The sequence below is a fragment of the Bufo gargarizans genome, chromosome 9 (genome assembly GCF_014858855.1).
Source record: "Bufo gargarizans isolate SCDJY-AF-19 chromosome 9, ASM1485885v1, whole genome shotgun sequence".
Taxonomy (NCBI): domain Eukaryota; kingdom Metazoa; phylum Chordata; class Amphibia; order Anura; family Bufonidae; genus Bufo; species Bufo gargarizans.
In genome coordinates, this window is record NC_058088.1 from 21,141,767 (window position 1) to 21,160,583 (window position 18,817).

General features: G+C 43.0%; 1 protein-coding gene across 1 annotated transcript in view; it reads left to right on the forward strand.

The window, feature by feature from the left end:
* LOC122919385 (H-2 class II histocompatibility antigen, E-S beta chain-like) overlaps positions 1-18,817 on the forward strand; it is a 43,406-nt gene that overhangs the window by 14,379 nt on the left and 10,210 nt on the right. The window contains exons 2-3 of the mRNA XM_044268382.1: positions 4,249-4,527; positions 12,988-13,275. Coding sequence (XP_044124317.1) covers positions 4,249-4,527; positions 12,988-13,275 — 567 coding nt within the window. The remainder of the gene's footprint in view (positions 1-4,248; positions 4,528-12,987; positions 13,276-18,817) is intronic.

Below are 18,817 nucleotides of genomic sequence, written 5' to 3' on the forward strand. Positions count from 1 at the left end.
TATCATCAGGATAGGTCATCAATATCCGGTTCAAGTGAATGGAGCAAGTATTAGTGTAAAGACGAGGAAGTAGCCCTCACATGGAGCGCCGCCTCCTCGTCAAACAGCTGATCAGCCTGGTGTCGGACCCCCACTGATCAGATATAGGTGACCAATCCTGACGATATCAATGTACATGGCCGGACAACCTCTTTAATATATTATTTTTACATTTTTTTGTTTGTTTGTAAACCTCTGCTTGGATGTTAATTTTATGTGCAATGTTTTTGTTTGTTGTGAGTTCCTGCCTGTACGACGCACTGATCGTGTGGGCACAGGAGCTGTGCTCGCTTGATCAGCACAGGGTTCTGGCTGGTTCAGCCAGGCCCCTTCTGTATCCACTGGCAAACTCAGATGCTGGTGAATTAACCCCTTAGACACTTTGACCAATGTTGACCGCAGCACGTAAGGTGTAAACAGAGTGAGGAGGCTACCTTTCTTAACTCATCAGCTGCGATCACGGAGTGCAGATGGTTGCCATGCAATGGAAGTCTATGAGGCCCATACAACTGCCAGTGTGAAACTAACAGTTTCCATGCAGTACTGTAATGACTGTAGGTAGGGACAAACGAGGACAGTGAGTCCCAGCCTGCTTTCCCTACCTACTTGCAGTGTAAGCCCTAAACTCAACTGGACGACAGTCCCTACACTAGTATAGTTGCAGGACAAACAAGACACACAACACGGACAACAGAAAAGAAGTCTCGTATGAAATGGATCAGAACCAGATGGGCTACGCAGTCCAAAATGTGGGACAGAGAGTGGTCAGAATACAAGCCAGGGTCAGGAACACTGGGAACAAATATGAATACATGTACCAGGAACAAGGGAACGATCTAGAGCCAACAAAGACTATCACTGGCACTGGTATAGGGCCAGGAAGGGATTTAAATCTAATAGGTCCATGACTCAGCACTCCATTTTTTAGAAACACTAGCACACAGGACTAGATCAGCTGAGCAATCATCCCACTGCTAATCTCCCCCAGCACAAGTCCGCTGTGGGGAGAAGCAGAGCGTTGTATCCTGTCACCAAGGATGCGGTCGCCTTACCAGGGAATATGGTTCTGCGGCACGTCTCTACCGGTGGAGCTGTGCCGATGCAGAGGATTGTGCCACTGGAGCCCAGACAGGTAGTGTAAGGTTAAAGTTTCAAGTTGAAAAAGTGCCCTTTCCTCCTCAAGCAATTTACTAAAAAAATAGACCTGTTAGGTATCACTGCATCCACATCAACTTTACAAAATATCACAAAAATCATAATGTCAAGCATAAAAAAAATACCCCCAAATGGTACCAGTGAAAGCATCAACTCATCCCACAAAAAAAGAAGCCCTTATACAAGACCATCTCCAGAAAATAAAAAAATATGGGTCTCAGAAAATGGTGACACAAAACATTATTGCTGGACTGGCCAAGCATGTCTCCAGACCTAAACCCTATTGAGCATCTGTGGGGCATCCTCAAGCGGAAGAGGATTCCAGTGGCAACCTGTGAAGCTCTAGTGAACTCCATGTCCAAGAGAGTTAAGACAGTGCTGGAAAATAATGGTGGCCACATAAAATATTGACACTTTGGGCACAATTTGGCCATTTTCACTTAGTGGCCAGTGGTTTAGACATTAATGGTTGTGTTGAGTTATTTTGAGGGCACCAAATTTACACTGTTATACAAGCTGTAGACTGACTGCTATACATTGTATTAAGTGTCAGATATCCAGTGCTGTCCCATGAAAAGATAGAAGAAAATATTTACAAAAATGTGAGGGGTGGACTGACGTGTGAGATACTGTAGCGGCTGCTCCGGCCCTGCATGTTTCCTCTCATTTCTCCATCTTCCAGTTCCCAGCTACTTCCAAATAGACAATCAGGTGGTTTTTTTCACCCTTCAGGTGTGTCTTTTGGGTCAATGACGTTAGATTTCTCTATAGGGGACAAAAGCACCTGAAAATTGCTCTGGATAAGTCATCAGTATCTGATTGGTGAGGGTCCGACACCAGGGACCCCGCTGATCAGCTGTTTGAGAAGGCATCGGCAGTCGCAGCTCACCAAGCACAGCGCCGTACATTGTATAGTGGCTGTGCTTGGTATTGCATCTCAGCCCCATTCACTTCAATGGAGCTGAGCTGCTCCTAGGTCACGTGACCAATGAATGTGACATCATATGGCCTAGGAAAAGCTGAGAGAAGGACGCAGCGTTATTGTGAGTGCCGGTGCCTTCTGAAACAGCTGATCGTGGGGGTCCTGGGTGTCATACCCCCACAGATAAGATACTGATGACCTATCCAGTCTGTCACATGGCCTGCAAGACAAAGCGGCAAACTTATGTAGTGGCCTGTGCCTCTATCTAACTGTGGCATTTCCTCCAGCAGCACAGAGGGACTTGAGACCGGCATCCAAAATGCTGGTCTTAAAGAGGACCTTTCATCGGTCCAAACATTGTGAACTAAGTATCATGACATATACAGCGGCGCCCGGGGATCTCCTTGCACTTACTATTATCCCTGGGCGCCGCTCCGTTCTCCCGTTATGTCCTCTGGTATGTTCGGGGACTTGGTTATGGTAGGCGGAGTCTGCCCTTGTTCTGCTGGGCGTCTCCTTTTCCTAGGCTGTAGCGCTGGCCAATCGCATTGCAGAGCTCACAACCTCTGAGGTTTTTTCTCCCAGGCTGTGAGCCGTGCGCTGTGATTGGCCAGCGCTACAGCCTAGGAGAAGGAGACGCCCAGCAGAACAAGGGCAGACTCCGCCTACTATAACCAAGTCCCCGAACATACCGGCGGACATAACGGCAGAACGGAGCGGCGCCCAGGGATAATAGTAAGTGGAGTGAGAGCCTTGGGCGCCGCTATATATGTCAGGATACTTAGTTCACAATGTTTGGACCGATGAAAGGTCCTCTTTAAGAAATGCCCCTTATAATTTTTATCTCTTTACTCGCTTGCATTACCCTGCAGTAAACCTGCAAACTATCTGTGCACTGAAGCACCTAGGAGTCTTCTCCATCAGACGCCAAGCTTAGGAGCGCTAGTTATACATTAGCATACAGTGCATGGACTGTCTGCAGGTTTATGATGGGGATTGGGTGCTGAGAGAAAAATAACGTATCACAACTACTAAAGAATACGGAAAATGCCTGTTCTAGGTGCTGGAATGGGCTGCTGCTCACTATTTAGGTCTCTGACATTGAGAGCAGACGCCTGGTGCTGTCCATGTCTGTACGGCTGCCTTCACACGTTGCAGAATTTTTCTCAACAAAATCCACTGGTGCAGATTTTTCAAAGTTGCATTTTTTTTGTTATTTTTTTGCGGATTATGCTGTGGATATTGTGTGTGAATAATGTTAATTTCTGTGCTGATTACATCTCCAGTGAAGTGAATACAGACATTCAGCTCCAGGAAATCTGCAACAACACGGGGAAGGTCTTTATGGTGTGGATTTTGTTAAAGGAACATTCTGCAAGGTGTGAAGGCGCTCCCCTAACTCAGCGCAGCGTCTCTGGAAAATATGGGCGCCGCCTGTGCGCATTCCACACTTTTCTTACTCCCAGCAATAGAAATTACTTTTCTTGCACACAATACAGAGCAGAATAGGCCGTGTTTTATCATTTAACAGTCACACAGATCCGCAAAAAATACAGATGTGTGCATGGCGGCAAAGACATAAACAGGTCAGAGTTCTGTCTGCAAACAGATACAGAGACAGCACTCAGATAAACGTGAGGTTGTGTGTAGGGAACTAGATTCAGGAAGGGCAGCACAGATGAGAGGAGGGTGTATCTCAGTCCTTTTTATGTTTGTCACAGGCCCTGGGAACTACATACATTTCACAGAGACATTGTTAGCACTTTCACCACCAAACTGCAGGTAAATATTTTCACTTATTGATATTCGAATCTCAGTTTTCGATATAAATATTAACTAAACAGATAACACTTGCTGCTGATCAGTCCAAGAAGAATTCATGCTTTTCAGATGTAGAATGCTTGTCATTATGATTATTAAACGGCCAGTCGGCCACTAGAGGGAGCGCTGCTCGCCGGCTTCTGAGGCGCGGTCACTGCTGACTGTCCGGTGTCCGCCCACTCTCTGCTCCTGGCTGTTCTGCAGCACTGCCGGCCTCAGGTGTCTGTGATCGTTGATTCCATGTGTGACCCCAGTCACTGAGCACGAGGCGGTCTTAACACACATGACCTCTCATCTCCTCTCATCCACAGATGTCAGAGATTTCGTACTAGCAGCAACCTTGAATTGTCACTTTCTGAACGGGACGCAGCAGGTGCGGTATCTGCGCAGATGTTTCTACAATCAGGAGGAGTTCGTTTACTTTGACAGCAAAGAAGGACGTTTCATAGCTAAGACTGAGTTCGGGAAACCGGATGCAGAAGCATGGAACAAGGATAAGGATTTCATAGAAGACGAGAAGAGCTCAGTGGAGACATACTGTAAACCCAACTATGGCACAGCTACAGCTATAGGAGTAACAGACCGGAGAGGTGAGACCGTGTATATACTGCATTATACAGCACATATTACATGTAGTATATACAGGAGGAGACATAATAATAATATACTCAGTATCACTGGTGACCGGAGAGATGAGACCCTGTATATACTGTATTATACAGCACATATTACATGTAGTATATACAGGAGGAGACATAATATACACAGTATCACTGGTGACCGGGGAGGTGAGACCCTGTATATACTGTATTATACAGCACATATTACATGTAGTATATACAGGAGGAGACATAATAATAATATACACAGTATCACTGGTGACCGGAGAGGTGAGACCCTGTATACACTGTATTATACAGCACATATTACATGTAGTATATACAGGAGGAGACATAATAATAATATACACAGTATCACTGGTGACCGGAGAGGTGAGACCCTGTATATACTGTATTATACAGCACATATTACATGTAGTATATACAGGAGGAGACATAATAATAATATACACAGTATCACTGGTGACCGGAGAGGTGAGACCCTGTATATACTGTATTATACAGCACATATTACATGTAGTATATACAGGGGGAGACATAATAATAATAATATACACAGTATCACTGGTGACCGGAGAGGTGAGACCCTGTATACACTGTATTATACAGCACATATTACATGTAGTATATACAGGAGGAGACATAATAATAATATACACAGTATCACTGGTGACCGGAGAGGTGAGACCCTGTATATACTGTATTATACAGCACATATTACATGTAGTATATACAGGGGGAGACATAATAATAATATACACAGTATCACTGGTGACCGGAGAGGGGAGACCCTGTATATACTGTATTATACAGCACATATTACATGTAGTATATACAGGAGGAGACATAATAATAATATACACAGTATCACTGGTGACCGGGGAGGTGAGACCCTGTATATACTGTATTATACAGCACATATTACATGTAGTATACACAGGAGGAGACATAATAATAATATACACAGTATCACTGGTGACCGGAGAGGTGAAACCCTGTATATACTGTATTATACAGCACATATTGCATGTAGTATATACAGGGGGAGACATAATAATAATATACACAGTATCACTGGTGACCGGGGAGGTGAGACCCCTGTATATACTGTATTATACAGCACATATTACATGTAGTATATACAGGAGGAGATATAATAATAATATACACAGTATCACTGGTGACCGGAGAGGTGAGACCCCTGTATATACTGTATTATACAACACATATTACATGTAGTATATACAGGAGGAGACATAATAATAATATACACAGTATCACTGGTGTCCGGAGAGGTGAGACCCTGTATATACTGTATTATACAGCACATATTACATGTAGTATATACAGGGGGAGACATAATAATAATATACACAGTATCACTGGTGACCGGAGAGGTGAGACCCTGTATATACTGTATTATACAGCACATATTACATGTAGTATATACAGGAGGAGACATAATAATAATATACACAGTATCACTGGTGATCGGAGAGGTGAGACCCCTGTATATACTGTATTATACAACACATATTACATGTAGTATATACAGGAGGAGACATAATAATAATATACACAGTATCACTGGTGTCCGGAGAGGTGAGACCCTGTATATACTGTATTATACAGCACATATTACATGTAGTATATACAGGGGGAGACATAATAATAATATACACAGTATCACTGGTGACCGGAGAGGTGAGACCCTGTCTATACTGTATTATACAGCACATATTACATGTAGTATATACAGGAGGAGACATAATAATAATATACACAGTATCACTGGTGACCGGAGAGGTGAGACCCTGTATACACTGTATTATACAGCACATATTACATGTAGAATATACAGGAGGAGACATAATAATAATAATATACACAGTATCACTGGTGACCGGGGAGGTGAGACCCCTGTATATACTGTATTATACAGCACATATTACATGTAGTATATACAGGAGGAGACATAATAATAATATACACAGTATCACTGGTGACCGGAGAGGTGAGACCCCTGTATATACTGTATTATACAGCACATATTACATGTAGTATATACAGGAGGAGACATAATAATAATATACACAGTATCACTGGTGACCGGAGAGGTGAGACCCTGTATATACTGTATTATACAGCACATATTACATGTAGTATATACAGGAGGAGACATAATAATAATATACACAGTATCACTGGTGACCGGAGAGGTGAGACCCTGTATATACTGTATTATACAGCACATATTACATGTAGTATATACAGGAGGAGACATAATAATAATATACACAGTATCACTGGTGACCGGAGAGGTGAGACCCTGTATATACTGTATTATACAGCACATATTACATGTAGTATATACAGGAGGAGACATAATAATAATATACACAGTATCACTGGTGACCGGAGAGGTGAGACCCTGTATATACTGTATTATACAGCACATATTACATGTAGTATATACAGGAGGAGACATAATAACAATAATATACACAGTATCACTGGTGACCGGAGAGGTGAGACCCTGTATATACTGTATTATACAGCACATATTACATGTAGTATACACAGGAGGAGACATAATAATAATATACACAGTATCACTGGTGACCGAAGAGGTGAGACCCTGTATACACTGTATTATACAGCACATATTACATGTAGTTTATACAGGAGGAGACATAATAATAATATACACAGTATCACTGGTGACCGGAGAGGTGAGACCCTGTATATACTGTATTATACAGCACATATTACATGTAGTATATACAGGAGGAGACATAATAATAATATACACAGTATCACTGGTGACCGGAGAGGTGAGATCCTGTATATACTGTATTATACAGCACATATTACATGTAGTATATACAGGAGGAGACATAATAATAATATACACAGTATCACTGGTGACCGGGGAGGTGAGACCCTGTGTATACTGTATTATACAGCACATATTACATGTAGTATATACAGGAGGAGACATAATAATAATATACACAGTATCACTGGTGTCCGGAGAGGTGAGACCCTGTATATACTGTATTATACAGCACATATTACATGTAGTATATACAGGGGGAGACATAATAATAATATACACAGTATCACTGGTGTCCGGAGAGGTGAGACCCTGTATATACTGTATTATACAGCACATATTACATGTAGAATATACAGGAGGAGACATAATAATAATATACACAGTATCACTGGTGACCGGGGAGGTGAGACCCCTGTATATACTGTATTATACAGCACATATTACATGTAGTATATACAGGAGGAGACATAATAATAATATACACAGTATCACTGGTGACCGGAGAGGTGAGACCCCTGTATATACTGTATTATACAGCACATATTACATGTAGTATATACAGGAGGAGACATAATAATAATATACACAGTATCACTGGTGACCGGAGAGGTGAGACCCTGTATATACTGTATTATACAGCACATATTACATGTAGTATATACAGGAGGAGACATAATAATAATATACACAGTATCACTGGTGACCGGAGAGGTGAGACCCTGTATATACTGTATTATATAGCACATATTACATGTAGTATATACAGGAGGAGACATAATAATAATATACACAGTATCACTGGTGACCGGAGAGGTGAGACCCTGTATATACTGTATTATACAGCACATATTACATGTAGTATATACAGGAGGAGACATAATAATAATATACACAGTATCACTGGTGACCGGAGAGGTGAGACCCTGTATATACTGTATTATACAGCACATATTACATGTAGTATATACAGGAGAAGACATAATAATAATATACACAGTATCACTGGTGACCGGAGAGGTGAGACCCTGTATATACTGTATTATACAGCACATATTACATGTAGTATATACAGGAGGAGACATAATAATAATATACACAGTATCACTGGTGACCGGAGAGGTGAGACCCTGTATATACTGTATTATACAGCACATATTACATGTAGTATATACAGGAGGAGACATAATAACAATATACACAGTATCACTGGTGACCGGAGAGGTGAGACCCTGTATATACTGTATTATACAGCACATATTACATGTAGTATATACAGGAGGAGACGTAATAATAATATACACAGTATCACTGGTGACCGGAGAGGTGAGACCCTGTATATACTGTATTATACAGCACATATTACATGTAGTATATACAGGAGGAGACGTAATAATAATATACACAGTATCACTTCTGACCGGAGAGGTGAGACCCTGTATATACTGTATTATACAGCACATATTACATGTAGTATATACAGGAGGAGACATAATAACAATAATATACACAGTAGCACTGGTGACCGGAGAGGTGAGACCCTGTATATACTGTATTATACAGCACATATTACATGTAGTATACACAGGAGGAGACATAATAATAATATACACAGTATCACTGGTGACCGGAGAGGTGAGACCCTGTATATACTGTATTATACAGCACATATTGCATGTAGTATATACAGGGGGAGACATAATAATAATATACACAGTATCACTGGTGACCGGAGAGGTGAGACCCTGTATACACTGTATTATACAGCACATATTACATGTAGTATATACAGGAGGAGACATAATAATAATATACACAGTATCACTGGTGACCGGGGAGGTGAGACCCTGTGTATACTGTATTATACAGCACATATTACATGTAGTATACAGGAGGAGACATAATAATAATATACACAGTATCACTGGTGACCGGAGAGGTGAGACCCTGTATATACTGTATTATACAGCACATATTACATGTAGTATATACAGGAGGAGACATAATAATAATATACACAGTATCACTGGTGACCGGAGAGGTGAGACCCCTGTATATACTGTATTATACAACACATATTACATGTAGTATATACAGGAGGAGACATAATAATAATATACACAGTATCACTGGTGTCCGGAGAGGTGAGACCCTGTATATACTGTATTATACAGCACATATTACATGTAGAATATACAGGAGGAGACATAATAATAATATACACAGTATCACTGGTGACCGGGGAGGTGAGACCCCTGTATATACTGTATTATACAGCACATATTACATGTAGTATATACAGGAGGAGACATAATAATAATATACACAGTATCACTGGTGACCGGAGAGGTGAGACCCTGTATATACTGTATTATACAGCACATATTACATGTAGTATATACAGGAGGAGACATAATAACAATATACACAGTATCACTGGTGACCGGGGAGGTGAGACCCTGTATATACTGTATTATACAGCACATATTACATGTAGTATATACAGGAGGAGACATAATAATAATATACACAGTATCACTGGTGACCGGAGAGGTGAGACCCTGTATATACTGTATTATACAGCACATATTACATGTGGTATATACAGGAGGAGACATAATAATAATATACACAGTATCACTGGTGACCGGAGAGGTGAGACCCTGTATATACTGTATTATACAGCACATATTACATGTAGTATATACAGGAGGAGACATAATAATAATATACACAGTATCACTGGTGACCGGAGAGGTGAGACCCTGTATATACTGTATTATACAGCACATATTACATGTAGTATATACAGGAGGAGACATAATAATAATATACACAGTATCACTGGTGACCGGAGAGGTGAGACCCTGTATATACTGTATTATACAGCACATATTACATGTGGTATATACAGGAGGAGACATAATAATAATATACACAGTATCACTGGTGACCGGAGAGGTGAGACCCTGTATATACTGTATTATACAGCACATATTACATGTAGTATATACAGGAGGAGACATAATAATAATATACACAGTATCACTGGTGACCGGAGAGGTGAGACCCTGTATATACTGTATTATACAGCACATATTACATGTGGTATATACAGGAGGAGACATAATAATAATATGCACAGTATCACTGGTGACCGGAGAGGTGAGACCCTGTATATACTGTATTATACAGCACATATTACATGTGGTATATACAGGAGGAGACATAATAATAATATACACAGTATCACTGGTGACCGGAGAGGTGAGACCCTGTATATACTGTATTATACAGCACATATTACATGTAGTATATACAGGAGGAGACATAATAATAATATACACAGTATCACTGGTGACCGGAGAGGTGAGACCCTGTATATACTGTATTATACAGCACATATTACATGTGGTATATACAGGAGGAGACATAATAATAATATGCACAGTATCACTGGTGACCGGAGAGGTGAGACCCTGTATATACTGTATTATACAGCACATATTACATGTAGTATATACAGGAGGAGACATAATAATAATATACACAGTATCACTGGTGACCGGGGAGGTGAGACCCTGTATATACTGTATTATACAGCACATATTACATGTAGTATATACAGGAGGAGACATAATAATAATATACACAGTATCACTGGTGACCGGGGAGGTGAGACCCTGTATATACTGTATTATACAGCACATATTACATGTAGTATATACAGGAGGAGACATAATAATAATATACACCAGGGATCAGCATCCTCCGACACTCCAGCTATTCAGAAACTACAACTCCCAGAATGCTTTATTCTCGTCTATGGGAGTTAGAACAGTAGAGTATGTTTGCATGCTGGGAGTTGTAGTTTCACAGCAGCTGGAGTTCTGAAGGTTGCTGATCCCTCCGTACCTTTATGTGGACTCATATTTCGACATGGCGCTCCATGTTTCTGAATGTATAGACAGGCATATCGAGGGGAATAACAGCAATTTCACGTTGCAGACTTTCCTTCAAATCTTCCACAGAGAGCAAGGCTTGTTTCGATAGACGTTCTTTGAGCAAACCCCAAAGGAAGAAGTCTGGTGGTGTCAGATCCGGCAACCGTGGGGACCAAAGCTCCTTAGAAATTACCCTGTTTTGCCGAAAAGTCCCTATTTCTGCCATGCTCCTTGCTGATGTGTGACACGTTGCTCCATCTTGCTGAAAGTAACCTTGTACGCATCCCGGCTTGTTCGCAGCTCCATATACTGAGGAGCACATTGCACATGGTTTCCATCAGATTGCTTCGTCCTAGTGAGAGTCATTACAGAATATTCAGGCCTCTTTCAAATGAATCTCCCTGTATTAAAGGGCTTCTGTCACTCCACTAAACTCATATTTTTTTTGGTCTCCCTAAAATCCTTATGCTGCGATTTCTCAATATATATATGGCTATTACTCTGTTTGGTTCAGTAGTTCTATAAAAAAAACTGACTTTTATATTATGCAAATTACCTCTCTAGCAGCCGCATCCTCCATTCATAATGACGCCCCCTCCTCATGCTGATTGACAGGGCCAGCGGACGCGCTCGTCCTCTGACTGGCCCTGTCTGCGTTTTAAATCTCGCGCCGGCCTTCAGTTCACGCTCACTCGGCCGCTCCATCCTCAGTCCGCCTGCGCCGATGACATCACATGTACACCCGGCGCAGGCGCACTTGAGGATGGAGCGGCCGAGCGAGCGTCCTCCACTCGGTGTGCCTGCGCCAACTGAAGACCGGCGTGAGATTTAAAACGCAGACAGGGCCAGTCAGAGGACGAGCGCGTCCGCTGGCCCTGTCAATCAACATGAGGAGGGGGCGTCATTATGAATGGAGGATGCGGCTGCTAGAGAGGTAATTTGCATAATATAAAAGTCAGTTTTTTTTATAGAACTACTGAACCAAACAGAGTAATAGCCATATATATATTGAGAAATCGCAGCATAAGGATTTTAGGGAGAACAAGGACAGATACAACTTCTCTACTTTTTTATTTCACTTTTTTATAGTGGTAGTAGCATTTTATGTGGATGAGTGTTTTGTTTTTGTGGTGCACGTAACTCAGTTGTAGCCGTGTTCGGAGTATTTCTGTAAGGGCCTATTCACACAGCAGAAATTTGGTGTAGAAACTGTGCTAAAATTCCGCCTGCAATCCGGTGGTGTCTGCTTTCCATTGTTTTCAATTGGAGGCAGAGCTGCAGTTTGGGGGCCGGTGATTTAAAGTCACGACAGATATCAGCAGCCTCTAAAGTGAACCAGTGCGTCAGTTTCTGCCGCGGCATACACGTCATAATCCACCGTGGGAATGGACCCTAAGAGTGAGTGTGAAAAGTGGAGTCTCATCCAAGTCATGTTCGCTGTGATTGATGTAGGTGATGACCTATTCTACAGTCAAGTCATAGTATATAATTATGTGTAGATCTTGGTGGTCCCTTCGGTGGTGAGGACTAGATTTACTGCTCTTGTGTTTTTTCTTTTCTTTCTCTGGTTGAAGGATATGAATATTAAATGTACTATTCCTTGATTTAATGAGATTATTCATTAACTTTATTTAATGCATTCATTACCAGTTGAACCATCGATCAAAATATCCTTGATGAATCAGTATGAAGAGTCACATACAAAGCAGCACATGCTGATATGTAATGTGTTTGGCTTCTACCCATCTGACATTGAGGTGAAATGGTACCGGAACGGCCAGGAGGAGACCGAGCTGGTTCAGTCTACAGAGCCCTATCATAATGGTGATTGGTCTTACCAGATTCTGGTGATGCTGGAGACAGAGATTCAGAAAGGCGACACTTTTACCTGCGAGGTTCATCACAGCAGCCTGAAGGCCCCGCACCGAGTAGACTGGCGTAAGATAGTTCTCTTTTTTTTATTTAGCTGCCATTGCATCTATGCGTTTAACCTCAGTATAAAGGAGTCTTCCAAACCAGACAATCCCTTCACACAGATAACACGTTCATCTTCTTCACCGGATGATGGGTATAGTCAGGATTTACTATACTGCTGGGTTTACGCATCCAAGTTATTAAACCATTGGAACCATGGAAATTTCCTTTAATACAATTATCTTTTTTCATCATGCCATCACGTTCGAATGCAATCACGGCGGCATATGTACAGCAAATGTCGGGCAAGTAGAATTTACTTGTGTTACTAAATGACATATTGCCTAGTAATGCCGTCTCCTGTGCAATATTTCTCTCCATGTTCATCACTTTAGACGCCTTCTCTTTTCCAGAAGCAGTAGCACAGCAATCACTCAGTGTTCCGCACCTCGGAGCTTCCATTAGCAGGAGCAGGGCTTCACAGCAGTGTCTATACTTTCTACTAGGAGCCTCCACTTCCTTGAAGGATCTAGGAAGATCCACCACCCACCCTCCCTGATGGTTCTCTCAATCCATCCTACCCATCATTTTCTAGTTATGCCCCGGCAAGCAACTATGTAGGTTGGAAGTGTAGACTCTGAAGAACACTGGAATCCTCATTGATTCCCTAATGGGTGTTCATACATGTCATCTATTATAAGTGACTACGCATGCACTTCACTCGCTGTGAAATCTCCAGACGCCAATCTCTGGATGCTGTAATCCACTATTTTAATGCCTTGAATGGAGGGCAGTATATTCTTAGTAATATTAGTATATCGCTCTAGTATAAAGCTCAGGGACGCCATAGTTCCTTCCTCAGTAATATACTTTTTGTTAAGGTGTAGAGAACCCTCTGATGCTTTCGCTTCTGGCCAGCTCAGTACAGCCACATATCTTAATTTACAACACCGAGCAAGGATACACAATGCTGCCCATAATTATTCATACCCCTGTTAAATTTTGACTTAAAGTTACTTTTATTCAACCAGCAAGTCATTTTTTGACGGGAAATTAAATAGGTGTCTCCTAAAAGATAATAAGACGATGTACGAGAGGCATTAATCAATAGAAAACCCTTTATTGGCTATTTGTCACGGAATGTGTACAGGTAACAAGGCAAAGCAACATGTATAAACGACTCGCTGGATCCAAAAACTAAGGAACCAAGGGAGACCCCTGCAGAAGACCTGGCACTTTCCCTGGCTGCTCAGCCTATGCAAAGATCCTAATGGTGGAGGTTTGCATATCCACGAACCTTGACTATAAAGCCCTGAGCACCCTACAATAGTGAGGGGACACGACCACCGGCTCCCTACACAAGACACGGAGGGAGTCAGGGTCATCTGGGATCCAGCAAACAGATATAAACATATAAAAGTACACTTAGCTTTGAAGCAAAGAGGAGGACAGATCAGCGTGCACACACACTCCAGGAGGAAATATAAGCCGCTCAGAAAAGCATTCTGAGGAGGCATTTAAAGGGAAGCAATTAAGACATGACAGCTGAGAGAGGCTGACGAGAGGAGGAGCTGAATACCACAACACAGAAATTCAAGGAGGAGGTTCTGAAAGGCCTCTGTCAGAGCTTCTCAGCTGTCTGGTTGTGACAGTACCCCTCCCTCTACGAGTGGACTCCGGACACTCAGAGCCCACCTTCTCAGGATGGGACCTATGGAATGCCCTGATGAGACGAGAGGCCTTAATGTCCGTCACTGGGACCCACATCCTCTCCTCAGGACCATACCCCTCCCACTGAACAAGGTACTGAAGAGAACCGCGGACAAGACGAGAATCCACAATCCTAGAGACCTGGAATTCAAGATTCCCATCAACCATAATCGGAGGAGGAGGCAAAGGCGAGGGTACAATGGGTTGAACATAAGGTTTCAATAAGGACTTATGAAAAACATTATGGATCTTCCAAGTCTGAGGAAGATCAAGACGGTATGCAACAGGATTGATGACAGACAGGATTTTGTAAGGCCCAATAAACCTAGGACCCAACTTCCAGGAGGGAACCTTCAATTTGATATTCTTGGTAGACAACCACACCAGATCACCAACATTCAGGTCCGGACCAAGCACACGTCTCTTATCAGCCACACGCTTATATCTCTCACTCATGCTCTTTAGATTCTCTTGAATCTTTTGCCAAATAGATGACAAAGACGAGGAGAATCTGTCCTCATCAGGTAAACCAGAAGACCCCTCTCCCGAGAAAGTCCCAAACTGTGGATGAAACCCATATGCACCAAAAAATGGTGACTTATCAGAGGACTCCTGACGACGGTTATTTAAAGCAAACTCAGCAAGGGACAAAAAAGAACACCAATCCTCTTGATTCTCCGCCACAAAACAACGCAGATATGTCTCCAGATTCTGATTGACGCGCTCTGTCTGGCCATTCGACTGCGGGTGGAAAGCAGAAGAGAATGACAACCGAACCCCCAAGCGAGAACAGAAAGCCTTCCAGAATCTGGAAACAAACTGCGTGCCCCTATCAGAGACTATGTCTGAAGGAATACCGTGCAACTTGACAATGTGATCAACAAATGCCTGCGCCAGCGTCTTAGCATTGGGCAAACCAGGAAAAGGGATGAAATGCACCATTTTGCTAAAACGGTCCACCACCACCAGAATCACAGTCTTCCCCGAGGAACGAGGCAGGTCCGTGATAAAGTCCATGGACAGATGTGTCCAAGGACGGGAAGGAATGGGTAAGGGAAGGAGAGGACCTGATGGCCGTGAATGAGGGACCTTGGCACGAGCGCAAGTCTCGCAGGCTGCCACAAAACCCTCAACCGACTTACGAAGCGCAGGCCACCAGAATCTCCGAGCGATGAGATCCAGTGTGGCTCTTACCCCCGGGTGCCCAGCAAGGACCGTATCGTGGTGTTCTTTAAAAATCTTGTGTCTTAAAGCGAGAGGCACAAACAACCTCCCAGGAGGACAAAGATCAGGAGCCTCTGACTGGGCTGCCTGCACCTCTGCCTCCAATTCAGGAAAAAGAGCAGAGACCACCACACCTTCAGCCAAAATGGGACCCGGGTCTTCAAAATTCCCGCCTCCCGGAAAACAACGTGACAGGGCATCTGCCTTCACATTCTTAACTCCAGGGCGGAACGTGACAACAAAATTAAACCTAGAAAAGAACAACGACCATCTGGCCTGTCTCGGGTTCAGACGCTTGGCTGACTCCAAGTAGGCCAGATTTTTATGGTCAGTAAATACGGTAATAGGGTGTCTGGCCCCCTCTAGCCAATGGCGCCATTCCTCAAAAGCCAACTTGATGGCCAACAATTCCCTATCTCCCACATCGTAATTTCTCTCTGCGGAGGAGAGTTTTCTTGAGAAAAAGGCACACGGTCGCCAATTGGCAGGAGAGGAACCCTGAGACAAGACCGCCCCCACACCCACCTCAGAAGCATCAACCTCAACTATGAAGGGTAATGAAACATCAGGTTGCACCAAGATGGGAGCGGAAGCAAAACTCTCCTTGATATCAGAAAAGGCCTTACGCGCCTCTACTGACCAAGAAGAAAAATCTACCCCCTTTCTGGTCATATCAGTGAGTGGTTTAACAATAGAAGAATAATTCAAAATGAACTTCCTGTAATAATTGGCAAAGCCCAAAAAACGCATCAGCGCCTTTTGATTCTCAGGAAGCTCCCACTCAAGCACAGCGCGGACCTTCTCGGGGTCCATGCGAAAACCAGAAGCGGAGAGAAGAAACCCCAGAAATTGAATTTCTGGAGCCGCAAACACACATTTTTCCAGTTTCGCATATAGTTTATTCTCCCGCAGGATGAGCAAGACCTGACGTAAATGTTCCTTATGGGTTTTGAAATCGGGAGAAAAAATCAAAATGTCATCCAAATACACCAATACAAATTTTCCCATCAAATGATAAAAAATGCTGTTCACGAAATGCTGAAAAACGGCTGGGGCATTCATCAACCCAAAAGGCATAACCAAATTCTCAAAATGGCCCTCAGGGGTATTGAAGGCCGTCTTCCATTCGTCCCCTTCTCTGACCCTGACCAGGTTGTATGCCCCTCTTAAATCTAATTTGGAAAAGACTTTAGCCCCAACAACCTGGTTAAACAGGTCCGGGATCAGAGGAAGCGGATAAGGGTCACGAATTGTGATATTGTTCAGCTCCCTGAAATCCAGACAAGGTCTTAAAGAACCATCTTTTTTCTTAACAAAGAAAAAACCAGCGGCAACAGGTGACTTTGAGGGTCGTATGTGTCCCTTTCTCAGACTCTCAGAGATATAAGTACGCATAGCGATCCTCTCAGGTTGGGAAAGATTGTATAAACGAGATTTAGGCAGCTTGGCGTCTGGGATGAGATTAATAGGGCAATCGTACTCCCTGTGCGGGGGCAAATCCTGAACTCCACTCTCAGAGAAGACATCCGAAAACTCAGAGAGAAAAGATGGTACAGTCTTAGTAGCAACCTCAGAAACAGATGTCGTGAGGCAATTCTCTCTGCAAAAGTCACTCCAACCATTTATTTGCCTTGCTTGCCAATCAATGGTGGGGTTATGTTTAGTGAGCCAGGGTAGCCCCAACACTAGAGGAGTCGGCAAACCGCTAAGGACGAAACATGACACATCCTCAACATGAGCATCACTCACAATTAAACGGATATTGTGAACCATGCCCTTTAATGACTTCTGAGAAAGTGGAGCGGAATCGATAGAAAACACAGGAATATCCTTTCTCAAAGCGCACACCTGGAAACCATGAGTTATCGCAAAGTGACTATCAATGAGATTAACCGCTGCTCCACTATCCACAAAAATCTCACAAAAAATGTTCTTGCTCTCTAGCGCCACCCTAGCCGGCAGGACAAAACGGGAACTACAAGCAAACGGAAAATCTTCAATTTCCGCCTCAATCCTGCCAATAGTAACAGACGGAACATTTTTCAAAGATTTTTTCCTCTTTGTTTCTTTATTATACCCAGAGAACTGCCTGAATCTCCTAGAGGGACAAATATTTGCCAAATGATTAATACCTCCACAACAAAAACAAACCCTCTCATGCGGGCTGAATCTTCTATTGTCAGAAGCAATCAACCCCAGCTGCATGGGCTCCTGCTCAGAAGGGGCTGACAGCGACTGAGACCCCTGCGCAGAGAATGGGACCGCTGCACAGTCCTGGGACCGAGTATGACAGGAAGAAGAGATCTCTCCTCTCTCTCTAAGACGCCTGTCAATACGAACGGCCTGAGACATAGCAGAGTCCAAAGAAATAGGCCTTTCATGAAAGGCAAATGCATCTTTCAATCCCTCTGAAAGACCATGGCAAAATTGACTTCGGAGTGCAGCATCATTCCAACCAGTATCAGCTGCCCAACTCCGAAATTCTGAGCAGTATATTTCTGCGGATTGTTTACCCTGGCATAGGAGACGTAGTCTAGACTCCGCCAGAGCAATACGATCCGGATCATCATATATCTGACCCAGGGCCAAAAAGAATTCATCCACCGAACGGAGGGGCCGTGCCCCCTCCGGC